The sequence below is a fragment of the Crotalus tigris genome, unplaced genomic scaffold, assembly GCF_016545835.1.
Source record: "Crotalus tigris isolate CLP2741 ecotype Arizona unplaced genomic scaffold, ASM1654583v1 scf7180000017546.9332058, whole genome shotgun sequence".
NCBI classification, from domain to species: Eukaryota; Metazoa; Chordata; class Lepidosauria; order Squamata; family Viperidae; genus Crotalus; species Crotalus tigris.
In genome coordinates this window covers 7,798,440-7,824,858 of record NW_024096465.1, presented here as the reverse complement: position 1 = coordinate 7,824,858, position 26,419 = coordinate 7,798,440, and the positions used below count along the sequence as shown (strand labels likewise).

The following is a 26,419-nucleotide window of genomic DNA, read 5'->3' as shown; positions in this document are numbered from 1 at the left end:
GGAAATACTGGTAGTTTCTGGCGTATAAGACGACGTTCTAGGAATGCAGCCCGGCTATAAAGACGGGGGTCGTCTTATACGCCGGGTCGCCTTGTACGCCGGCATTTACGGTAAATGTAACTATAATGCAGCACCTCACCTCTTGGTCCTTGTCCTTAATCTTCTGTTGTGAAGCACACTGCACACTTTCAAAATTTTGCTTCTGACAGTTTAGCTCGTTTGAGAGTTCTCTGAACTTTTTCTCTTTTGCTGTAAGCTATAAAGAGAGAATGTAAAGGTAATATGGATGGCAAATGTTTCTGGTACTCATCTGATAGTTTAGAAAAAAATAGCCAGAGTGATGTGATGGCTAATGCAGAGAACTAGGATTTAATCTACCATTCCTAATGGAAGCCCGCTGGATGACTTTGGCAAATTGTGACGTCTTAGAGCACTATTGTTATGGGCAAAATTATAGGTGGAAATGCTAAACAGTATAGTTTGAACTCCTGAAACAAAGGCAGAAAGACCAACAGTTAATAACAATAGCACCCAGACTTATATACTGCTTCACAGCCCTCTCTAAGCGGTTTACAGAGTCAGCACATTGCCCCCAATAATCTGGGTCCTCATTTTACCGACCTCAGAAGGATGGAAGGCTGAGTCAACCTTGAGCCAGTGAGAATCGAATTGCAGGCAGTTGGCAGAAGCAGCCTGCAATAACTACTGCACCACCATGGCTCTAATGAAGTAAAAAATGAATATATACAGGTAGTGCTCAACTTACAACCCCAACTGAGCCCAAAATTTATGTTGCTAAGCAAGACAGTTTTTAAGTGAGTTCTGCCTCATTTTTATAACCTTTCTTGTCACAGTTGTTAAATGAATCACTGCAGCTGTTAAGTGAATCCAGTTTCCCCATTGACTTTGCTTGTCCGAAGGACCCTGGAATCCTGCAACCATCATAAATATGGGCCAGTTGCCAACGTCTGAATTTTGATTATGTGACCCTGGACATGCTGCAACAGTCATAAGGGTAAAAAATGATCAAAAGTGACTTTTTTCAGTTCTGCTGTAATTTCTAATGGTCACTAAACATTTTAAGTAGAGGATTACCTGTATTTATGACCGGAAAAAGAAAGCAAGAAAGCCAAGACAATAAAAACTGAAATTTACTTTTCCTGCCAATGTAAGAACACCTTGAGAAAGAGCTGATATTTGCAAGCATTATTCAAAACAGCAATGTTCAATCATTAAGTGTAAGTGCAATTTAAAAAATGGTCCTGTCTCCTTCCCAAGCAATTAGGGTTAGAAAACCAAGCTGTGGAAACTCTATGGGTACAGTTTATGCAAATCCTCTCTAAGAGACATAGCTCATGCAGACAAATAATGCTCATGTCATATTAAACTCAATCAGGGTTGATCTTGCATGTGTACAACAGTTGCATGCATACAACAGTTCTTTGAATTTTAAAAGATTCCAAGATTTTAAAAAGCACATTACCTGATCAGTCGTTTGATTCAGTTGTATTCTAATTTTAATTATTTCATTTGTAGCCTTGTTCAGAGTTTTCTCTTTTTCAGTTAATTCCATCTGCATATTTTCCACTTGCAGATGAGTATCCTGAAGCTTCATTACGTTGGCTTTCACGTCTTGTGTCTGAATTTGTAATTTATTTTCTAGTTCCTGAATTCTGCATCTTAACTCTACATATAAAAAATTATATACATAAAATATAAGTACAATATACCTTGATACATGTTGGATTTCTTCACGGGTAGGGTCTATACTGTTCCTGAGCAGTGGTATACAGTTTAAGGCCCTCAGAATATAGAAGATCTCTTAATATCCTTATCAAATTATGTCATGATCTGAGCACAATACATCAAAAAGGGGAAACTGTTAAATCCACAATTGGAAAGTGATCCTATTAACTGTATTTAGTTCTAATTAAATGAAAATGCAAACAAAATTAGTTTTTGTCCTAGCTTGTGCCACTGGTTGGTGACATGTTTTTCCAAATCTACCATTCAAAAGCCAAATATAGTCTCAGCCAAGAAAAACCTGTGTAACCCCTCTGAATGAAAACTCTGCATAAATTATTTCTGTAAAAATGATACATCAGTTATTACATTTTTCATGACAAATTCTGGCTTGAAACCTTTCCTTTTCCCTAGACCAAGACCATTATTCTGATACTCAGTATAAATCATAACATTTTCTTGTAATGTTCTTATCTTCTAGCAGCAAATTAGGCATGAACGATCAATTTCATTCTTGGAAGCCACATTTTATTTTTCCATTGTGCCTAAGAGCAGCAACGGGTGATATTAGGACTTTACTGCTGTGGCATGCTAACATTTTTGGTTCCTCTTCTTTTAGTGCTGGGGAATTAAAGGACACAGGATTAAGGACCCCATTTTGCCCCTTAGCACCACTCAAAATGAGAAAAAAAAAATGCCTGATTTCTGGAAGAGGTGATTTTGAAAGAGGGCATTACAGGTCTAGACAGTCCCTACAACTCTTAAGCTTTATTTTCTACCACTTTAAAGGCTTATACGCTTCCTTCAAAAAGTGCGGTATTTGAGTCCTGCCCACTCTATGGAATTCAAGGGATCAGATATACTCTTCTGCTGTTGTATGACTGTGCAAAATAAGGGGTCAATTGGATAATATTATGGTGGTATTGCAGAAAAATGTTTTTTTTTTTCTTTCTAGCATTTTCTTCTCACAAATACAGAGTCCCCCTTTTTGGGGGATCAACCAAGTGTTGATCCATTGATTGCCAGGAATTGCCAACCAGTTTGTCACTCTGCCAGCTAGGTGCCTTAACCACTAGCCAAAGCAGCTGTCTATTGCAGAAAAAGACTGCATTGTCAAATATATGAAAAATAAGTAGGTTATAATATTTTTAAAATACCTTGATTTTGAGTTTTCAGTTGCTCAATGGCTGAAGAGTCCTGGCTGTTGTTGGAGACATTGCAATTGATGAAATCTTTCTTGGTTAATTTTATCACATTAGGATTAAGAGTTACTGCAGATTCCAAAGGAAATTGTGACTTGGTTGACCCATTGCTATGAGGAGTTTCTCGATGGCTGGACAAAAGGTGGCTGGGAGTTTGCTCTTGTTGCCATGAGAATACACATGAGGAAGCTTGGTGCCGGGCAATTTCTCTGCGAGTTATATTACCTTCTGAATGCAAGGCATTAGTTTTCTTCTAAAAGTAAGAGAGAAAATGGTCTTAATAAAGAAGATGCTTCAGTAAAGGATAATGAAACAACAAACTGTGGATTTGGTTTTAGTTTTTCATATATGAAGAACTCAAACACATCTGTAGTCCTCCAAACAGTCCAACCTATCAAAAACAGTACCGTAAAAAACAGATTAGAAACACATTAAGATAGGTAAGAAAATGTAAGTGTATAATTAGCCATGTACTGTCTCCTATGATTGATCACTAACACTAGCAAAGCAAAAATACATTGTTATTCAATTGTTAATTCTAATCTTGACTTTAAAATTATTAATCACATGATTCCTTTCTTATTTTAAATCAGTTAGTATGTATGGATACCACACAGAGTTTTAAAGTCTTGCCTGAGATGTCATGCTTTTTGGTTCTGCCTCCAGGTATTTTCTTTCTTCAATTTCTTTGCAAGATTTTCTTTGAAGGTCTTTGATTTTGGAATCTATTAATGTTGAACAAAAATATCACAATAAACCTTTTATGGTAAAAAGGATGAAGGTATTGAAATGAGATGCTTTCAGTAAAGAAAGAATTATATTCATGAAAGCCTCAGGGGGAAAATGTACATAGATACACGTATTTCTTATACCATTGTAGATTGCTGTTGGAGAGCCAGTGTTGATTCTCTGTGGGGTGTTTTCAAAAGATGTATTTCCACTGCCAAAGGTCTTTGGTTGTCTTTCCAGTTCAGATTTGTATCTATTTTTTTTAATGAAATGGATAGAAATTTAGGATAGCAACAAAAAAATTAAGACTGAATTTAACCTGATTGAATTTCAAGAAACACATTAGGAAATTACTTGTACTAATGAATTCAGTGTAAATTAATTTCAACTTAACTTACTGAGCAATTCTATGTATGTTTACTCAGAAATCATTCCTATTGCTTCAAGGGAAGAATATTGCTACATTTGTATAGAATATAAACAATGTAACCTTTTTAATCAGAAAGTATTTAAAATCAAGAAAATGGTAAGATAATAATCTTGACGGGAGCATTGAAAATGTCAATATTATTTTAGAATATTACAGATTTGCAAGTTAATACTGCCTTCCTTCATTGCATTATAATAAAGATCCAGACCACTTTATTCTACTCTGCTGGAAGAAACCGTAAAAAAATATATACAAATTATTAAAACTATTTTATCTATTAAAATGCTCAGTTTGGGATGCTAGGCCCCAATTTTTCAGTGCCAATTTTAGACAGGCTATAATTTCCCAGGGAAAAATGTTCCTATTTACAAAAATAAAACAAAGCTGAAAAAAGGGTATTGTTTTATGTAATTCATTAGTAACTAAAAAACATCAGAAGAGCTTTTCTGCATCAGAACAAAGGCCAATCTAATCAGTATTCCATTCAAAATGGTAAACTACATGCTTATGAAATGCCCACAAGTTGGACAGAATACCCTCCAGCTTTGGTTTTCCTAAAAATGATCTTGAGAGGCACATTGTCACTGCTACTAGAAGGAAAACACAGCCAACATAATCAGGATCCATTAATAGCTTTGTCCTTCATCAATTTATCCAACCATTTCTTAAAGTAGTGGAAATTGGTGGCCATCATTCCAACTTATTATAGCAATTTGAATAGATTAATGATGGACTCGGTGTCTCCTTTTGTCTTGATTCATTCTAGAAGCAGTTATTATCAGAAAGACAAAAATCTCTTTTCACTTTCCTTTTACCATGTATAATTTTAAACACTGCTCTAATGTTCCTTTTTTATGTAGGTTCTAAGTTAAAAGCTTCCAAGTATTTTAACTTTTTATGATGCATGAGTAGCTTTGCTCTTCTAAATGAATACAGTTCCAATAAAACCAAGTGCCTTTAACAGAATAAGATTGGATTTGGAATTTCCTTTCTCACTACTGCTAAAGACACAATTGGCAATGGTTTTGGTGTTGACCAGCCAACGCAATTGTGCAACCTACTCCTATTTTACTCCTTTGCTTAAAAAAAAGATGTTCACCTTTTAAGGTCTTGCTCTAGACTTTCAACCTGTTTCTTGCTTGAAATGAGTTGTCCTTCTTGAAAGTTAATTTCTGATTCTTTCATCTGAAGTTCATGAAAAAGTTTCTGCCTGTTTTTCTCTAAGTTATCACAAAGTTCCATCAGGTTCTGATTTTCTCTCTTCAAGGTTGCACCTTCATTTTTTTCCTTAACAACCTTAATAAAAGAATAATAAAGAATCCATGAACATGTATCCACAAAGTCTGACTTTCATAGGGCTACCAATCTCAGCTGCAGCAATGTGACTATTGGAGACCTGGAGTTCCCTATATCTCTTTGTTGCCAACTAGTAGTTGCCCAGTTTTGATAGACTTATATTTCAGTTTCTCTCGGACAAAATCACTCAGATTCAGAGAGACCTGGACTTCGACTGGGCAGTGCCAGCCGAGATGCCGGGGGCTGGTCTTAGTCATGTTATCTGGAGCGAGTTTGAGCCTGTGACCCCTGATAAAGTGGACAAGGCCGTGAGGGCAATGAATGCCACCACCTGCTTATTGGATCCGTGCCCCTCCTGGCTGGTTTCTGCCAGTAGGGAGGTGACACGAGGCTGGCTCCAGGCGATAATCAACGCCTCCTTGATGGAGGGGTCTTTCCCGCAACCTTTGAAGGAAGTGGTGGGGAAGGTTGTAGAGAAGGTGGTGGCGTCCCAACTCTTGTGATCCTTGGATGAAACGAATTATCTGGACCCTTTTCAATCTGGTTTCAGGCCTGGCTACTGCACTGAGACTGCTTTGGTTGCACTGACCGATGACCTCTGGCGAGCCTGGGATAGGGGTCATTCCTCTATCCTGGTGCTTCTTGACCTCTCAGCGGCTTTCGATAGCATCAACCATGGTATCCTTTTGCGTCATCTCGGTGGGGGTGGGCGGCACCGTATTGCGGTGGTTCTCCTCCTATCTCTCTGACAGGTCGCAGTCGGTGTTGGCGGGCGGACAGAGATCGACCCCTAGGCGCCTCGATTATGGGGTGCCTCAGGGCTCGGTCCTGTCCCCCCTCCTTTTTAACATCTACATGAAACTGCTGGGCGAGATCATTCGGCGACACGGGGTGAGGTATCATCAGTATGCGGATGATACTCAATTGTATATCTCCACCCCGTATCCTTTCAGTGAAGCAGTCGATGTGATGTGCCAGTGCCTGGAAGATGTGAGGGTCTGGATGGGGGTGAACAGGCTTAGACTCAACCTTGACAAGACCGAGTGGCTCTGGGTCTTGCCTCCCAAGGGTCATCCTGATGGTCCATCATTAGCCCTGGGGGGGGGATAAATTTACCTCCCTCAGTGCAGGCACGCAACTTGGGTGTCCTCCTGGACTCACAGCTAAATTTGGAACATCTATCGGCTGTGGCCAGGAGGACCTTTGCCCAGGTTCGCCTGGTGCACCAGTTGCGGCCTTATTTGGACTGGGAGGCTCTACTCACGGTCACTCATTCCCTTGTCACCTCAAGACTGGATTACTGTAATGCGCTCTACATGGGGCTACCCTTGAAGAGCGTTCGGAGGCTGCAGTTGGTTCAGAATGCAGCTGCGAGAGCGATTGTGGGTGCACCAAGGTACACCCACGTGTCACCTATCCTCCGTGAGCTGCACTGGCTTCCTGTGGGTCTCCGGACGCAATTCAAGGTGTTGGTTATCACCATTAAAGCCCTTCATGGCTTAGGACCAGGTTACTTACAGGACCGCATACTGCCGCATAGTTCCCAGAGACCGGTGAGGTCCCACAGATTGGGCCTCCTTCAGGTCCCGTCAGCAAGACAATGTCGGCTGGCGGGCCCTCGGGGAAGGGCCTTTTCTGTGGTGGCTCCGACCTGGTGGAATCAACTTCCCCCCGAGATTCGAATTACTCCCACCTTGCCGGCCTTTAAGAAAGCCATTAAAACTCTCCTGTTCCGGCAGGCCTGGGGTTGATGTCCCCGGGGGGGGGGCAGGATACGACTGGACACACTGTATGAATGCACTTATTTTATTGTTTTATCATTATATTTATTGTTTTAATTTTGTACGCCGCCCTGAGTCCCTAGGGATTGGGCGGCATATAAATTTTATTAATAAATAAATAAATTTATGGAAATGTAACAGTAGCCTTTAGCTTTTTTTTTAATAATATGTAATTCACAAGGTTACAGAGAATAGATAGCTATCTAATTTTCCTATTTCATGGCATAAGTAACTATCTTTGGGCACAAAAACAGCCTGGTGAAGTCCCCAAGAGCTATACCAGGTATGAAACAGAGCTCTATTTCTATTTCTGCAAATTAAAATAAGAAAAAAAAGAAAGAAAATATTGACCTAACAGCTTAGAAAAAGAGAGGCATTTCTTCACATCCCTCCAGGTACCAAGCTGCCTTTTCCATCACATAAAATCCCTGTATTTTTTCCCCACTAAGATAAAACAGCATAGGGAGAATCAATAGGATGAAAAATGAATAATACTGAAAGCTAATCTAAGCAGGTCTACTGCCCTTCCATATTATCCCATTCTGTCTCAGTCTTCTTAGGTATTTTGGTTTTAAAAATCAGATGAATGTAGAAAAACTATGTCATTCTTATTTCAGCTCCTAAATATTTAACCAGATTGTTAAAGCTCCATAAACCTTTTGCTCTGGCCCTTAAGTCTTCCAAATGCTGCATATAATTTGTAATTTTTAATGCATGTGAATTCATTTCCATTACTATATCCAGGTAAATTGAACAAATAAAAGTTTTCATCCTTGTCCCACCCATATGACTTATGAGCCAAGTGTTGCCTTTGACCAATTTAAACATTGTACGTTCATTTTTGTGGACACCAAGTTGACTTTAACTGGAGCTACACAAAACATGATCAGAAAGGAATATCCCTTTCAATGTAAAAGAAACATACATTCCTTTTAATAGAAGGTATTTTTTTTTCAAATAAAAATACTGGAATACACGGTTCCACGTATAAGGACTTGTAATTATGTTCTATTGTTTCCCTGCGTGAAGACACCAACAGACTGTGGCCTGTGAATACTCAATTGAATTTTATTTATTTATTTATTTATGAGACTTATATACCGTTTTAAGTGCAAGCACTCTCTAAGCGGTGTACACCAGTAAGCAATGTATATATATATTTACATTGCCCCCAACAATCTGGGTCCTCATTTTACCTACCCCGGAAGGATGGAAGGCTGAGTCAACCTTGAGCCGGTGAGATTTGAACCGCTGACCTGCTGAACACAGTCAGCTAAAGTGGCCTGCAGTACTGCACTCTAACTGCTGGGCCACCTATTTAATCTTCAAGAGTAATAGGGAACATTTTAGGTGATTCTGGTCACCACTTTTTTTCCTCAGTTCACAACAAGTTATAAAATAAAGAGCTTGTAAAACTCAACAACTTGTCAGCTTTTAGTATGCAAGCTTTTAAGCAACACAATGCAGGAGTTATGAGAAATGTGATAATGATATTTTTTTTCAAAAATAGTAATTATGCTACCTTCTGCTTCTGTTTTTCCAAAGCTGCCTCCAGAGATTCCAGTTGAAATTGCCTTTGCTGACGTTCCTTTTTAAATTTCTCAACTTGACTTTCAAGGTCATGAATTTTCTGAAGGACTCTGGTGGAAAGACCCTCTTTCCACTCTTCCACAACCCAGCTCATGTCACCAGATTTCACTCTCCTAATACAGAATAGACATTATAAAACGGAAAAATTATTTTTCAGTGTCTAAAATTATATTTACATGACCAAAATGAAAGGTAGATGTATTTCAAGCCACATAGGAATTCATGCTTACGTAGGAATTAGTCTTACTGAATTAAATGGGATCCTTTGAGTAAGATACATATAAAATCCATACTGTTACCTATAAGACCAGGTATGATGGAAAGTCAGTATAATATAAAAGACAGGATCATTGGAATGTTATCTGCATGAAGGCAAGCCCAGTTGGGGTTTTTTTTTCCAGTTTCTTCTTTTGTTAGAAATAGTTAAGCAAGCCCTCTGGTGCTTGTCCTATTTCCTTTCCCAGCTTTATGGATTAGTTCTTTATATTTCTGAAGTTATTTTGTATTAGTTTAAGAAAAGAGTTTTCTTTTAGGGCAGTGGTTCTCAACCTGTGGGTCGGGACCCCATTTGGGGTCGAACGACCATTTCACGGGGGTCGCCAAACAATGCAGTCCACCATTTTTTCCCCTTTTCCTTAGCTGTGCTACTCCCTTTTATTCTATTGGCTTTTGAAAGCCAATAGAATAGACTCTCTTGAATAGAGTCTAATTCTATTGGCTTTCAAAAGCCAATAGGAATTGTCCAGGCTGTCTCTGCCCTGCTGAGCCCGCCAAAAGTCCCATTCTGCAAACGGTGCTGCACCAGTTGAGTAGTCCTCGACTTATGACCGGTTGAGTAGTCGACTTACGACCGGTTGGGGGTCGCGGCATTAAAAAGGTTGAGAACCACTGTTTTAGGGAAATAGTATTCCTAAGAGTTTTGTTAGCTGCTTCCCTAAACTGTTTAATGTTGATTATGCTCTGCCTGCATATTTATAAATAGTAATATTATAAAACATCAATAACCCTCCAGAGACCTCCTAAAAAAATCTAACTTGGGGAAGCATTGTATTTCTACAATGCCTCAATACCTGTAGAAGTGGACTATATATAGCAATATTTATTTTAATTAACATTTTAATTAAAAACATTTATATGTCCACTTAAATAAAATGCAAAAATCACCTTCCAAGAAAACTGTCTTTCTCTGCTCAGATAATCTTAGGTATGTTTCCCACAATATAATACAATAATAGAATGATCATAAGCTTGTTGCCCTTTTTGAAACCCAATTTTATTCAGATCTTCCTTGGCAATTGTGGATTCTTATAAACTAATAAAATGCAAGAAGTAGCAATACATTTTTATTCAACAGTCAAGTGTGCATACAAGTTAAATATCAGAGTAGTGCTCCACATATAGGGAACATGTTACTTTCATTGCCATTCTGACTATATTTCTTGGCTGCTAAAATCCTTCACCAACTTCTAGTAAGATTCTCTACACATTTCTAGTTCTTACTTTCAAATCTATCAATTACTTTGTCTACCCAATTCTAATAAATGTGTCTTGCCTACTTCTCCACACTAGGCACTTATGCCCTGCTGATCGATAGAAATATCTGTGTGAGGGCCCTATGTTAGGTTGGTGCTTTTTCTCCGCTTCTTTGACTTGTGCCTCCCATAAAATTAATTTTGGATTGTGTAATTTAAGATCCACCTTAACATCCCTAAATATCTCCCAGCTTTTAGAACCCTTTTAGAAGCCTGACAGCTATCTGCATGTCTGCATGAGTAGCAAACTATCCTGGTGTAAAGGAATTTAGAGAAAGAAAGAAGTGAACCCATAGGATAGGATAGGATAAAGGTAAGGTAAGGTAAGGTAAGATTACCTTTATTGTCATTTTTTATGTGAACACACTGGCCCACATTAAAAATGAAAATCACTGTCCGTTTTAAATACATAGCAGAAAGAGGAAACTTGAAAGTTCACGAGGTTGATGTTATATGGAATAAAATGGATTTTCTGCTTCGGATACCACGAAGCCTCCTCCCAGAAGGTAACAAGGAAAACAGGTCATAAAGATGTGTAGCGTCCCAGATAATCCTGCGGACCCTGCTCAAGCATCGCTTAGGTGCTATGTCCTGGAGAGAAGGGAGTGAATTACCAAAAATCTTTTCTGCCATCTTCACCCCTCTCTGCACCGCCTTCCTGTCTGAAGCAGTAATGCTTCCAAACCAGACAGTAATGCAATATGACAGGATGATTTGGAAGAAAGACAATTCTATCCTGAAAAAGTGGAAACTTGAAAAAGTAACTCAAAATGGTCCTTGCTTTTGTTTAGTATCACATGGGACAGAAAGAAAATTCGGCGGACTTTTAAGAATGTATTAACATTAATACAATATAGTACAGGTGTCTTCAAACTTGGCCCTTTTATGATTTGTGGACTTAAACTCCCAGAATTCCTCAGCCAACTCTGAGAGTTGAAGTCCACAAATCATAAATGGGCCAAATTTAAAGACTCCTAACATAGTTCCTGGAATCCCCGCCCTGCCTGTTTCTTGAATTGACTTATCTCTAATGACTGGCACATATTTTGTCTCCTTTATAGATTTTTATTTCCTTTTTGTTGTTAGTTACGAAGTCGTGTCTGACCCATCATGACCCCATGGACAACGTTCCTCCAAGTTAGTTAGTTCCTTACCACGTCAATATCCGCACCCACCAGTCTTTTCTTGACAGTGCGGAGAAAACAGCAACTCTAACCTAAATGTAATTCATTCCTCACCTTTCCCACGAAGAATCCAGCAACGCTCCAAGCTCTTTTTCACTTTATTTTCCTCGAGCGCCGCTGCGAATTCAAACTTGCCACTTTCTCCTTCGAGTCTTCGGGAAGCCGAAGCTATCCGAGAACGATTGGTCAGTAATTGAAAATAATCTTGCCTCGCGTTCTTCGGTTGAACCAATAGAAATCCTCCGAACAGCGCAATCTGGATTGTTTTTCAAATCTCGTTGGCTAGGAATTCGAAAAGCGAGAGATGATTGGCTAAAGGCAAAAGAGTTGCTGGGGGCGCTGTTGTAGCCCTTGCAACTTTTTCTCTATAAGACTTGTACTGCACGCAGCTTTGAAAACTTGAAGAAGTTGTTAAGCCGCGCCGCAGCCCAACTGAAGTCTGATCGGATGACTTGAGCATGGAATGACTTGCATAGCAATGAGACAACACTATTATCGTAGTATAGAGGAGCCTGTTTTGGGGAACCTCTAGCTCCCATTATTAATATAAACCCCCCCCCCAAATTATCGGAAATGAAGTGGGAAGCGGGAGACAGAAACCAACCTTATTAGAAACACTCAGATTTCTTTTTCTTCATTATAGCCTAAGGCACAACTCAACAACGTGGAGGAAATAAAAGATCTGCACCAGTGTATTTATTTTAGAGCAGCGGGGGAGGGGGGGAAGAATCCAGCATTGCAGTCCACAAAAATTAAGAGCTGCTTTATCTGAACTGTCAAAATCCAATTGACCACTAGATACCGGTAATAGAAATTACAGAAAATCCTCACTCATTGCAACCTAAACTGGAAGTAAATGGATTCATCCTGGAAATGGTCTGTATAGTCCCTAAGACAGGGGTAGGCAACCTTGGCTCTTTTATGACTCATGGACTTCAACTCCCAGAATTCCTAGCCAGCATGGCTCAGCTTGGAAACCTCTCCCTTTCCCCTCAGCATGGCTGGCTCAGGAATTCTGGGAGTTGAAGTCCACAAGTCATAAAAGAGCCAAGGTTGCCTACCCCTGCCCTAAGAGTTGACAACTTGATGCTATATAATCAGGTAAGCACCAACACTTGTTGACTTGTTATAGTTGTCAATTCTCCTTGGACAGGTTCATTGACATTAGTGATTTTAGAAAGAGAGAAGGTGCCAACAATGGAAAATGAAGGACTCAGACCAGTCAAATTGTCTAGACTAGAGAATTTTATTTTATTTATATTTTTAATTTCCTTTAAGAAATCTAAGAGGGCAAAATTGTTCTTCATTCACCACCACCCTGATTTCCCCCTCACATTATTCTGTGTCCTCAGTCATGCCTTCAAGGAGATTCCTGTACTACATAGGAGTTGGGAAGCTCAAAGTTCTCTTTCACTCTCCATGAAATGGTGATACCCAGAGAATTGCATGACTAAAGAGGAGTGTGAATATAGTACCGATTCACAACTCTGGAATATCCATATCTTGCTTAGGAGGAGAACTCTGCAAGCAGTTTGAGACACAAAATTTTAATACCTTCAGTCAAAAAGGGACTGTTTTCAACTGTCATGGTCAGGGATAAAGGTACAAAGGCACATAGAAATTATGAATTCACAGTATAATTTGCTGTAAATTTGCCCTTAAGAGGCCTAGCTGCTTCCAGTCTGCTACCCAGGTCCAATGGCCATTTCCCATGTAAGTTATATGAGGAGGTTACATAACTCAGCACTGGTGCAGTTGCTTTACACGCAAAATCAGCATGGATCATCTATGCCACATTGTTTCTTGGATCAACTACTGCAATGTACTCTCTTTGAATGCTGTTCTGAAGTTGCAATTATTAAATATGAGGCAGCCCAGCTTTAGTATTGCCAGCAATGTACAACACCAGTTTTGTGGACATTCCACTGGCTTCCAGTAGACTTCCAATGTAATTAAAAGTGCTGGTTGTAAATTATAAATCCCTTGGAAACTGGATATTTACAGGACTGACTGATTTAGGTAGAGTCAATATAATCCATTTAGCCCTGAGGAACATGTTGATACTTCTTCTCCAATGAGATCAAAGGAAGGGGAACTAGACTACAGGTAGTCCTTGGGTTATGATGGCAATTGGCAGTGACATAAGCAATGCAGACATAAAGCTTGACATGATATCTCTATGGAGACATATAAATCCTTCCATTCCCCACTGTCCAGTCAGAACTGAAGAAGCTTCTTGGGTGAGAAGCGAAATCTCTTCAAAGAAAAATAAGAAAGTCCAGTTGCCTTTTGAAAAAGCACCTTTGGGATTTGACATGATATATATGGCAATCCTGGCAGCCCTGGTTGCTATCACAACCTCAAGGTGTGGGGTTTGTTATGTATGAAGTGGCAGGAGTCCCAGGTAAAAGAGGAGGGTGCTATGGGGGAAGTTGGGCGATCCCTGGCAAGCCCAATGTGAGTTGGTGGAGGCTGTGGGCAGATGGGGATGCTGCATGCAGAAGTGTCTTACTAGCAATCTTCCCTGCTGGCTTCCCCATTGATTTTACTTGTTGGAAATCAGCAGGGAAGGTCACAAATGATGATCAAGTGATCACAATTCCCTATAGTGTCATAATTGTTAGCTAGGCACTGAAGTGCCTGGGTCATAATCGTATGATGCTGCCTTGACTGGATTTTTGAGGATTGGTAATACATCCATTTTTTTCAGTGCTGAAGTAACTTTGAATAATCACTGAACAAATGGACATAAGTCAAAGACTATTTGTTGTTTATCAGGAGATCTGGATTGCAACTTGCCTTACAGTTTTCTGGAGGTAGTGGAAAGTCTTCTATAGAGCTTCTGAGAATTTTTGTTATCGTCACTCTGATATCACCGTGTCCTTGAGGTGGGGTAGAGGGCTGTTTTATGATGTTATAATTTTATGTGGCTATAAATGGTAGAGTATTTACAAACTCAACAATATAAAGCTACAGCAAATAAATAAGCTCATAAATCACTGCAGACAATACCTGAGTGAGATTTGCCAACACTCAAAACTTTAATACAATGAGAACTTTTCAGTATCATGAAAGGGATATAAATTCCTAGTTATTGGATTTGTTATCATTGCACTTTTATTGCTGGAAAGAATGCATGTATTTCTTTTCCTTCCTTGGGTGCCAAGATAATTACATTGGCCTTAGGTACTCTGAGTAGACGTATGTTATTTTGGAGTTGGTGGTTCAAATTATAAAAATATTGATTATTCTGTAACTGATTATCAGAGTGATAAATTTCATCTTAATTTTTGAAATCTCAGAGTATCTTTTCTATTCTTGCCACTAGGTGATCCCCTTTTACACAGGAAAATTCATACTGTTATATGTGCCTGGGGGGGGGGGGGGGGAAGCAAAAACTTTACAAATTTATTTGGATTTTTAAATCCTTGGCATTCTATATAGCCCCATCTTGATTATTATTATATTAGACTTATCAGCAGAGTCTGGTTTTTAATATTTCTTAGAAATTATTGAATTAAATATATGCTAGTACTCTTGATTCAATGGAAAATCTTAATAATATTGCTTTATGATCAAAGTTCAAAGTTGTATTTAAAAATAAAAAGCTGTATTTCATTTTTACATATATTTCTTTTTCTCGGATGATATAATTAAATTTACCTGTAATGTACTGCAGGTGATCTCTGTCTTGAAACTTATTTCATTGGCTACTGTGTTCCCAAGGAATAGAAAATTGTATTCATTAAGAATTACTTGCATGTACAATACATATTGTTATATATGGCAGAAAAAAGGGGGTGATCTGTATCCTGAAAGCTGAATATGTCCCTCTCTTTGTGCCAGTTGAGAGAGAGAATGAGAGAGAGAGAATAGGGCAAGGCATCCATTATTCCCAATCTTCCTGCCATTAGCAAGATGAGCAGTGATTTACTGTACAGTTGCTCTGAAGGAAATGGTTTATATTCTTCCCTGCTACCAACCGGTATGATTGTGCGTGCTGTCTACTTCATTTGTATGCATGAACAGACATAGTTGTGATCTGTGTACTTGGATACGTGTATATGCAAACCCCTGAAAATATGGCCTTTGCCTGGGCCATTGGCTGGGACGAAGCGACCATAGTGAGATGGCCAGGGCACGTTGAATTGGATTTGTCCAATTCCAGGCCTCTGATCCTTGACCTGACACAAATATGATCTTAAGAACCAAAAGACTGTAAAAAAAATCAAACAGTAAGGGGGGTACTCTGCTTGTAATAGTTAAGGACTCTTTTATGATGGGTTAAAGTAGATACAAAATTTAATTGTAAATGAGGTATTTCAAACAAATACAAACTGAGAATTTGAAGTTAGCAAGAAAACAATGTTATGATCAATGTGTGAATGTAAATAAGAATTCTACCTTCTTAACTGGTAAAACTGTAATATTGAATTAAAGAAACAAACAGTTACAATAATTAGTTACATCAAATCAAGTCAGTTACAAGATTAAAGGTGCTGTTGCTTTTCTGTTTCAATTCTCTTAGAGCAAATATCACCAACTTAGGTACATTAGGTTTGTGGATTTTCACTCCCAGTTGGCCATTGCCAAGAATTCTGGGAGTTGAAATCAACAAAATTAGAGATTGTTGATTGTGCCTAATATAACTAGAATTAGAAAGGGCCCTGAGTGATGAAGTTTAAGCAATCCATTGATATTGACCATGTCACAGTTTAGCCAGCGCCCCACTAAACTAGAATCTTAAGTTTTAAAGCCTACTCTGGGATTGTTTATAAGTGAAAAGCAAGTTAGACATTATGTAAATAAGTAATAGATTTAGTTAGCCACAGCTGTGATTAATATTGCTGCTGATATATGCCACAGCCATATATGCCATTAAAAGAATGGATCATGGAGATGCCTTAGATTTTGCCAAAAGCTTCCAATGATTTAATCATAATATCTCAGTACTTTTAGGTGTGCACAATTAATACTATCCTGACATGACGATAGTATGGACTCTCTTTGTGGAAATGTGGGTAAAAAAGGGTATATATTTCAGTAAAACAGACTCAGTTTTACATACAATGGGATATCCCAAGGCTCTGTCTTACTCCAGGTGCTCTTCAGTACCTTCATTAGTGATTTACCATAGACAGAAAGGGAACTCATCAAATTTGCAGTTGACACCAAGCTGGCAGGAATAAGGAATAGCCAACACTTCAGAAGATAGGCTCAAGATACAGAAGGATCTTGTCAGGCTTGAACACTGGACCGTATGAAATTCAGTGGAGAAAAAAGTAAGGTCTTACATTTAATCAAGAAAAACCAAATGTATAGGTATCGAATAGGTGGTACCTGGCTAAATAGTAGTAACTGCGAGAGGGATCTTGGCAGTCCTAGTGGACAATCACTTAAACAGGAGCCGAAAGTGTGCTGCAGCTACCAAAAAAGCCAACGCAGTCCTAGGCTGCATTAACAGAGGGATAGAATCAAGTTCATGTGAAGTGTTAATATACTTTATAATGTCTTGGTAAGGCCACACTTCGAATATTGCATCCAGTTTTGGTTGCTATGATATGAAAAGATGTTGAGACTCTTAAAAAAAAGTGCAGAGAAGATGACATCGCAAAGATGATTACGGTTACCCTTACTTATTGAGTACAGTTGCGACCAGCAATTCTGTCACTAAGCACCATGGTTGCTCAATGAAAAATCATATGAAGGTGAAAGATTAAAGATATTGCTTCCCATTCAGTCATTAAGCAAGTCACTGCAGTTGTTAAGCAAAGCATCAGGTAACAATTTTTCTTCCATGTTCTCCATTAGCTCTGCTTGTCACAAGCAGGCTGGGAAACACACAAATGGCAATCACATGACTGCAGGACACTGTGACTGTGGTAAATGTGAGGATTGGTCATAAATTCGGGGTTTTTTTACATTATTGTAACTTCAAATGGTTGCTACACAAGACTAGCAAAAAGTAAGAACTAGAGACCCAGCATGCCCTCTCAAAATCAGTATCTCACTTTAGAGCAGGGGTGTTAAACTGCCGGCCGTGGGCCGAATGCGTCATGGCAACACTGCGCACATCCCTTTGCTGGCAATGGAAAAAAAGTTGCAATATGTTGCAACATGTCATATTATGTTGTGAGTTTGACACCCCTGCAATATTTAGAGCAATATTTTTCAAACTTGGCAACTTTGGGAGTTGAAGTCATGCATCCTAATGTTGCCAAGTTTGAAAAACACGGCTTTATAGTCAAGAGATTGTCCATACAGTGGTATTCTACTGTATTTTTGTTCCTCCAAAAATTGAATTAAATTGAAGATCTAGAGTTGGGTTCAGCGGACTGAATAATAGCTATGAACTCTCCATCCTTCTGTAGCCCTTGAAAATGCTACTACTGTTTAAACAGTAGATATACTTTAAATTTGAAGCCCACTAGAAGAAAATGCTAATTCTTTACCTCTGAATGTTAGAAATCTTTTTAGTGAAACAATTTACCATTACTGAATTATATAATTGCTCCATGTTTTGGATTTTTTACTTTTTGAATATTTAATTTAGCATATGAACATTATTATTAAACAATCCTTAGACCACTGGGATCAAACTTCCACAACCTGGAGCCTTCTTGTGGGCTGGGATGGCTTACAGTGATGGGCATTGTGTTACAGCATATATGGAAGAAAACTAGCTCAGAACTGATCCTTTTTTCTGTTGCCCGTACTGGAGTCATGTTCAAATTATTAAGTGGAACATAACATGCTTCAGATCATAGGAATTCAAGCTTTCTATCATAGCTGAAAATTAGGCTGTTTGTTTTCAAGCTCTTAAATGACAATTCCTACAAATTATTGAAATACTGGATTCTGCAGGCTTGCTGTGGCAAGAATAATAAATGATGATGAGGTCGTTAGTTAGATACTCACTCGCGCACACACACACACACAGAGGTATAAGGAAAATTATATTGATTCAAAAGTAATGTTAAAGTATAGAGCATTTGAAAAACAAAAATAAAAAATGCTATATTTCTATTTGAGAAGCTGCACTTCATCCTATTTTCTTTTTCAAGATGTTATCTGAATGGATGATAACCTCCAAGAAAACTATTTGGCTTAGTATCCACCTTAGTAATTGCAAGCCATAAAGTATTATAACATGTTAGCTCATGCATCAAGGCAACAGGTTTGTTTTCCAGGATTGCATAATCCAAATTCCTTTTTCCAAACAAGAGTGGAGGGAGATAAAGCTGGCAAGTGTAAGAATTAGCATGCACAGACACATTAGGCAAATAAACTTTTGACTTAATGATTGTAAGCTCCACAAAATATAAAGCAGACTTTTAGAAGGCATTGATACAATGAACTGACATACAGTACGTTCTTCCTATATGCTGTAATGTTCAGCATGTTTTTTTAGGTTGTGAAAGTACCGGTATATTAAAGTATAACCTGTATATTTTTTTAAAATAATTTTTAATAACTAATTTAAATAACTAGGTTTTCATCAATTGATAAGGGGCATGTGCACCCCCATCCATTTAGATTATTATCTGGGTATTCCTAATGTTCCATCAGAGCTAATCTAGCATACAGTATACAATAGGCAGAGCTTTCTTGCGCTTCTCTTCTGCTTTGTCCCTTTGGGTAGGTCTTTAAGACAAGTATTTATTGAAACTATCCTTTACCAGTTAGGTAGCTATTAAATAGAAATGCCTCACTTTTAATCATCATTGGCTTGTTTTTCCTTGCTCCTGCTTAATAGCACTGTTTTTGTTATGTGTATTGCATTCTGTATGACATATATAAAGCTCATGCAATCACTGATACAAATTTAATTTAAATAAAGCATCAGCAAATATGTATGCATGTATACATGTATGTATATAAGATATGTGGACAATACAATGTAGGACATAATATATTAAATTATGATAAAACCATAATAAAATCACAATATGAAGCCATATAATTGCAGTGGGATAGATGTTATAATTCAATATTTAAGCAATCTAGCCTGTTAACTCTTGTGTAAAAGCTTGAGATGTAGCACTTCAGTCTGAAAACTAGCAGCAGCAGCACCTTCTTTCCAATGCTGTTTGCAAAAGGTAGTTGTGACAAACAGTAAACACTGAAAGCATTTTAAAACAATATACAGAGAAAAGTAGAGATGTGGACTTGGTATGAAGGGTTTCTTCCCCCCCCCCCATTTTGTGAGGTATGTAATATTCATCTGACATGTTTGTGTATTGTATTTTAGGCTCTGAATTGATATCTGCACAGAAAATACAAAGTGAGAACTGGCTCATTCAGACACCTATAGAATATTCTGGCTAGAAGGTCAATGTGAAAAAGCCTGCATTTATTCTGGTTGGAAACTTGGTGCTTTCTACCAGCCTAACATTTCTCAGTCAAGATGACTGGAAAGTATGGGAGCTGAAATCTGTCACAGCAGGAGAATAGCAGGTTAATTTTGAAAAGGCTATTGTGATTATTCTCAAGCATTTAGAAAATGCCAATGAACAACAACTAGCAAGATCAGAAGCCTTTTCAGTGAGCTACTTGAACCTCAATGGTGGCCTGTCAATGTGTTGTGGTTTGCAGATTCAGTAGAAAAGTCAATCACCTACTTTTCTTGCAATCAAGGAGTGGCAAACAAGAGAGGGAAATCATAGCACTTTGTAGAACATATGTGTTGTATTTGACCTGACAAATGGGGCTGGGTTGAAATACGTTGAAACAGTCTTTCCAAACTCATTCCCCGGATGGGTTAGACTAGAGTTCCCATCATCTCCCCGGGTGAGAGTGCTGTAAGATGATTAATACAATACACTTTAAGGGCAACAAATTAAGAAAGATTGCTGTAAATCACAGGGATGTTATAGTGTATTTTGGGAATGAGAAAGTAGGACTCTTTCCGGCTGGCTGATTTCTCTTTGCATGAAAAAGGGTTCTGTGTTACTTCCCAGGATACAAGTATTTTTGAATCTCGAATGCCAATCATAAGATGGTGCATTTCTGAAAGAGCTCTTAATTTCTTACTTTAAACATTTCATTCTGTACCCCTGTAGGATTAATGCATAAAAAGAACTGGAAATCTATTCTTGAATTGAACATTACAAGACTATATTCTTTCAATTTTCAATTTCAATTAAAAATCATTTTTGATTATTTTGAATTTAGTAGAATTATCAAAAGGCAGTGTAATGCCTCATGTTATTCAATGTCTACCACAAGTCTTCATGGTTTGGCTGCAACTGTAACTCTTCAGTTTTTCCCCCCTAGGGTCAGCTTTTGCAACACAATGATTTCTTATCTTCACCTCAGGAACAATATGTAAATATGTAACATTTATCTGACTACAATTTGCAAAAAGAGAAGCATACCATCGTTTTAGAAAAATGTGGGCATCTCTGAAAGATGCCAGGAAATTTTAAAGATTGTTACTCTTCCTTGCTTTCTCAAGTTCCCCTCACACAAAAAATAAAAACAGGTATCCCAATGTCTTTCACTCACACTGTTATGACAATCTAACTAAGGTACATGAACAATCATTTTTTTAATCAAGTTAGATTACCAGGATTAAAAGACATGTGCAAAAAGGTAGGCTTAAGAGCATACATATCTATGTATATACCCATACACAAATATTTTTAAATGCCATATACCGATATAAACAATAAAATTTTAGGGCACTGTGAAGACTAATATATGCCTTTGTCTAACATATTTGATTTTTAAGTCATTTTATTTTCTGCAACTGATTCAAACCAGAAGAATGTGGGTGCACACATCTAAAACATTGCATTTTGAAAAATCATTGCATTACTACATAGATGCTCAGACCTGCTCATCCAGGTCTTATCTGAGCTTCTTGCAGGAGCTTCAGCCCACCTCTGGAATGTGTCTTTTCCGTCCTCTTTCCAACTCAAGGTGTGACATGCAACGGGCCCTGGGGCAGTATGTTGCACAGTATGCAAATAAGATAATCAGATGGATGTTACTCTAGCAACTTTTTCAAATGTTTCAGCCCATTCCATGTGCATTCAGATTTCCAATATAAATTCCTTTTTTTGTTAACTATTGCTTTAAGTGTATATAATTTCTTAGGTTCATTGGAGAGCTTCCAGAACTGAATGTCCTAAAGGCAAGCACTATGGGCCAGTTTAAACATGAAGGTTTCTCCCTACCAGGAACTGAAAGGTGCTTCCTTCTAGTATTATGTATTTACAGGAGAGTGCTCAACATTCACAAGCAATTTTGGAGTAGAATTTCACTTATAGTCAGTGTCCAGGCAAATGCTGTATATCCCAGACACGATACCCATTTTGGGGACATGATCATCTTTGGGGGAGGCAATAATAGTTAATGCTTTCAAATATTCAAAGCCTTCCACATGCACTGGATTCATTTTGAATAATCCTGTGAGTCAGGCTTATTATTTCCTATTACTATAATCCAATGAACATTTTAAAAGACTGGCCAATGGTCCTTGTTAGCATTGCCTATAGAGCTCAAGAGGCGTAATATACAGCCCATAGGCTGCTTACTGAAGGACACTGACTGGGGATCAGTAAGTTCCTTGTAGATCCCAGACTGCGGATTTAGGGTTTTTGGATTTAAACTGGATTTAGCTTATTGGCTATTTTGTCAAAGTTTGTAGGTGATCTGAGTCCTGTGTAGGCAGCTTCTTCCCCCCACCCATTACTGTGAAATCCTGAAACTGCCCTGCTAATCCCCCAATTATACCAAGTTCCTATTGTTGAAATTAAAAAACTACAGCATTATTTTTATGCAAGTGGTATGTTAAAGTTCAGGTAAGCCTGAAAGACCTGATAAACTTTTTAACCCTCCAAAACAAATGAAGGAAGGCCTGGCCTTGCTCCATCAGTACTGCCACATTTTTTTTAAAGAAAAAAAATGTTATCTTTTTGCAACTTAAAAGTTACAAAACTTCCTTTGTTGACCAGAGCAGGTAAAGACATGCATGATAAATATCCAAAGATGAGCATAGGTTCCATGTCTTCCAGGAACAATTTAGCCCTGGGTGATCCTTGATTTTACTCCTCTTACCCCTATTAGCTTGGTAACTGTTTTTTCAATGCAGTTCAGTTGTGTGTGTGATTTATAACCTTGATTCCATTGTGATGCTGAACTTTTGTCCTTCAACTCCTTTTTCAGACTTACTAAGCTGCAAATGTACTCATCTAAAATTAAATATGATTGTCCTAAATAGACTTATTGTAAATCTGTACAGCCAGAAGATATATCTTATTATATTTATGTATTTCATTTTCAGGAGTTCAAGGTGGCATAATCCCTCCTCCTACTTTCCCCACAACAATCCAGAATATGCAGAATATGCAAAGTGAATGATCGAAAATCACCCATTAGGCTTCTACTGTATTATGGCTGAGGGGAGCTAGAATCTGATTCACCCGGCTTATAGTACGTCTTAATCACTACACTATACTGGCTTTAGTATAGGCACCTCTTCAATGGAGATACAAAGTAAGTGCATGCATGGATTCAGAATCAGTATCCACAGCTCTTTTGAGTTTTGAGTATATTATACAGGTATGTACCATTAACAACCAATACTACTGGGGTTAAGTTTTAAATGATTGGAATAATTATTGTAAATACATATAGCAAACTAAGTACAGCCCTGAATTAAATGAAGAGTGGATAACTTGATAGCAGGCAGTTCAATAAACTAGGAATATTAAGATTCTTTTCAATGGTGAAATCTGGGTATCATCCCACAATCACTGCTGCTTTATCCAGCTCCCCCTAGTTGGATACAAATTCAGACTCATGTATTAAATTTCTCCCATTTGTTTTTAGAAAGTCTTGCCCACAATTTAGGAATATTTTTGTTGGCCAGAACAGGAAGTGGTACTCATAAATTTGTAACTTATAACTTGTAAGCAGCCCAGTCATTGATTGAGATGGGTGGCTATAGACGTTGAATAAATAACCATTTGTGCTTAGAATGAATTTACTTGTAAAGAGACAACGAAACATTTTTATTTGAACCGAACATATCAAGAATTGATAATGCCAAAGAGAGAACCTTAGTGTGTAAGCATTAGAATATTTGTAGCTCAGGATTTAAATGAGGGGTCCTGTGTGCTCTCTGAGCTTGCTTGTAGATGTTTCATTACCCTAACTAGATAACATCATCAGTTCTAGTAAGGGGTGGTTTGCTGTCTTTCCTGTCTGTGTGGGTAGGGGTGATTTTAGGGATTCTTTGGTTGGGTTGTTTACTAATGGCTCTTTGGCAGTTTCTAATATTTGTTAAGATACAGGCCTGTGCTGGCTTAGCTAAGGAATGGTTATCAGGAAGGCAAAATTGAAATATGGGGGAGGGCAGGGTTGCATTGCTGGAAATACAAATGAATCCCATCCATTACTGTATGTCTTATGATCCAAACATGTTGTGTTTGTTTTTCGTTTTCTTGAACACCTGGAAAAGCTTGGTGATGCGGGAGAGGAAACCACATTTTCATAAAAACAATATAATGCGTAAATTCTTGCTCTATTTTATTTAAATCAGACTTACCCCAGCTTTCGATCAAATTAAAGAAAACATAAAAAATAGGCAGTAACCTATTCCAGAAATTGACAATTACAGAAGCATTAACAGTTCAAGCAACTTCGAAAGAAATCGTTTTAAGAGACATTTGCTAGTATCTCCCTCCAAACCGTCAACGCCTATGGTTTGAACCACCCAGATGCCCACATGTACGTCCAGTTCCCAAAAGAACTAGCCGAAATTCGAACCACAGGCACATCTGGCTACAAAACACGCGTCCGAGATCTTCGGACAACGGTCTGTAGCGTTACTTCCCAGCGGGGCGGTAAGAGAGCAACTCGCCAAGTCCAGATCGGCCGCTGGGCTCGCAAGGCTTCCTTAAACTCCGCCCTTCCCAAACTTCACGAAGAGCCGCCTCCGTTCCGTTCCCTCGCCCGGCCTGCTTTTCCAACCTCACTTTCCTCACACACACACACACACCCGCCAAATCTCCTACTCAAACTGATTTTCGGGGTTCCTCGGTTTACACCCTTTGGCGAGAGACCCCAAACGTCCTTTTCTCGCCGCTCCTTCCTCCCTGCCCGCAGAGGCTCTTGCTCTCTCCTGGCTCGTTCAACGGGGATGGGTTTGGTGCCCCTTCCCCCGAGAACCACACGTGTAAATCTGAAACGACCCCGACGCACTTCGCGCAAAGCCGCCAGGCAGACCCACGAGCTGAGCTCAGAACCAGCAGCTAGAGGGGAAGAAAAAGACGGCGCCGTCTGAGGAGTCTCTCCTTCGGTATCTGCTCTCCCCGTCTCCCGCTTGAAAGAACCTCCTCGGCGGATCGGTGTGGTGAAGAGGCCGGGCTTCCTTCGGGGGCCTTTCATTCCTGGACAAGGGGGAGGGGAACTCTGTGTGCGTGTGTGTGTGCAAAGCACGAGAGAGAGGGAGGAGGGGGGGAAAGGAGCGAGATCTCAACTCAAAACCCGACGTTTCCTGCCTTCCACTGCCGGCGGCCGCCTCGCATTCTTAGCATTCCTAGGCTGTGACTCCGACGTCGTCGTCGCCGTCTCCGCTGAGCAGCACCGCTTGGAAGAGAAAGACAGCAGGACAGGCACGCTCGCCCCAGCGCAGTGGCCGCCTCCGCAGCGCCCGGCCCTCGTTTTAGTAGCGAGACAGTAATCGCGCCCCCCCCCCAGTGCTCCCGGTTCTCCCGTTCCCCCGCCTCCCCGCTCTCCTTCCTGAATTTTGCGCTTCCTTACCCAACTTCAAACTTTCTCTAGCGCCCCTGTGCTTTAGGAGGGGGAACCAAAGGCGGAGCCGTTTCTCTCTCCCCCCCTTTTGCCGCTCCCCCACCCAACCAGTATCCCGCTTCTCCTTCCTCCCAGCCCGCCCCCTCCCCTCCCCCGATTAACTTTTTGCAACGAACGGACCTCTCTCGCCTGAAACTTTCTTCCCCTCCTGATTGGATTCTTGTGGTTAAGACAGACGCCTGGTCCATCCGTCGTGGCTAGATTTTCTTCGGGATTTTTTCCTCCTCCCCCAAATTGCTTTTTTTCCTCCTCCTTGGGAGAGGGGGAGCGAGAAAAGAAAAGAGGCTCGTGATCTGGATTCTTTGGGGAAAGGAGCCGCGTTTGGTTGATTCCCCCAAGACATGTGAACAGGTAAGCGGGAGATGCAACAGTTTGGAGTGGGGGTGGCGGCCTGGGCGAAAAGTTTCTGAGCGTAGCGTGCGAGAACCTACTTGCCTTTGTAAGCGGGTCTCCAGTTTGTAATCTTGTCTTCGGGTGCTTTTAGTGGCTATGCTTCGATTTATTATTATTATTGTTGTTGCTATCTTCTCATGTAAGTCAGTTAACGAGCAGTTTCTGGGACTTTCATGAGTCTTCTCTTTTCTGAAGAATAACTTTAAATAGAGCTTAAGTTGTAAGTTTTGCATGCAGGAGGGAAATAAAGTGAGTTTGGAAAGAAACTAACTAGACCAAATCTCTGTTCATTTCCCTAGATTACTATTTGTGGTTTTGATAAAAAAAAAAGTATACAGTTTAATTTTCCTGCTCCATGGCTGACTTTCCAAGCAGTGCAGAGTGACTTCTGCCCTTCAACTTTCAGCCAGCCACCCTCCCACTCTCCACTGGTTTATGGAAGGGTATCTTTTACTCTTTGTTCCCTGGCAGTCAAATCTCTGCTAGCCATCCATCTCCAGAAAATGCTGTGACAAGGTAGCAGCATCTGTTACTGTTTCTTGCATGGCGAAATCTTAGCCTGGCCTTTTCCAGCCTGATGTCTTTTGCCTGGATTTGGACTAAACTTTGCAGCATCCCCAGCCAGCCTGGGCAGAAGGATTTGAGGGGTGGGGACGAGTCCTTTGATTTTTAACATCTGCAAAAAAAAGTGTGGATATTTAAATATGATAAGTAA

General features: G+C 39.4%; 2 protein-coding genes and 1 long non-coding RNA gene across 5 annotated transcripts in view; 1 reads left to right on the top strand and 2 right to left on the bottom strand.

The window, feature by feature from the left end:
* Positions 1 to 11,810, bottom strand: part of CENPF (centromere protein F) — a 33,580-nt gene extending 21,770 nt beyond the window's left edge. The window contains exons 1-8 of the mRNA XM_039336076.1: positions 11,542 to 11,810; positions 8,704 to 8,884; positions 5,204 to 5,400; positions 3,818 to 3,927; positions 3,579 to 3,670; positions 2,901 to 3,198; positions 1,484 to 1,686; positions 140 to 256 (exon numbers count right to left, since the gene is read on the bottom strand). Of these exons, the coding sequence (XP_039192010.1) occupies positions 140 to 256; positions 1,484 to 1,686; positions 2,901 to 3,198; positions 3,579 to 3,670; positions 3,818 to 3,927; positions 5,204 to 5,400; positions 8,704 to 8,865 (1,179 nt within the window). The 5' untranslated portion in view covers positions 8,866 to 8,884; positions 11,542 to 11,810. The remainder of the gene's footprint in view (positions 1 to 139; positions 257 to 1,483; positions 1,687 to 2,900; positions 3,199 to 3,578; positions 3,671 to 3,817; positions 3,928 to 5,203; positions 5,401 to 8,703; positions 8,885 to 11,541) is intronic.
* A 2,445-nt stretch (positions 11,811 to 14,255) lies between these two features.
* The window catches only part of LOC120304922 (tyrosine-protein phosphatase non-receptor type 14-like), a 90,508-nt gene continuing 78,344 nt past the window's right edge, over positions 14,256 to 26,419 (top strand). For 2 of the 3 annotated variants that reach the window (XM_039336045.1, XM_039336055.1), the window contains exon 1: positions 25,433 to 25,662. The gene's annotated coding sequence lies outside the window, so the exon portion shown is untranslated. Of the gene's footprint in view, positions 14,376 to 22,777; positions 22,990 to 25,432; positions 25,663 to 26,419 lie in introns of those variants that run through there. The other variant, XM_039336062.1, reaches the window with a different exon arrangement.
* LOC120304937 lies at positions 24,008 to 25,325 on the bottom strand. Its single transcript, XR_005555878.1, has 2 exons — positions 25,261 to 25,325; positions 24,008 to 25,086 (listed from the first exon to the last, which is right to left on the bottom strand). It is a non-coding gene; the product is annotated as an uncharacterized LOC120304937 (long non-coding RNA).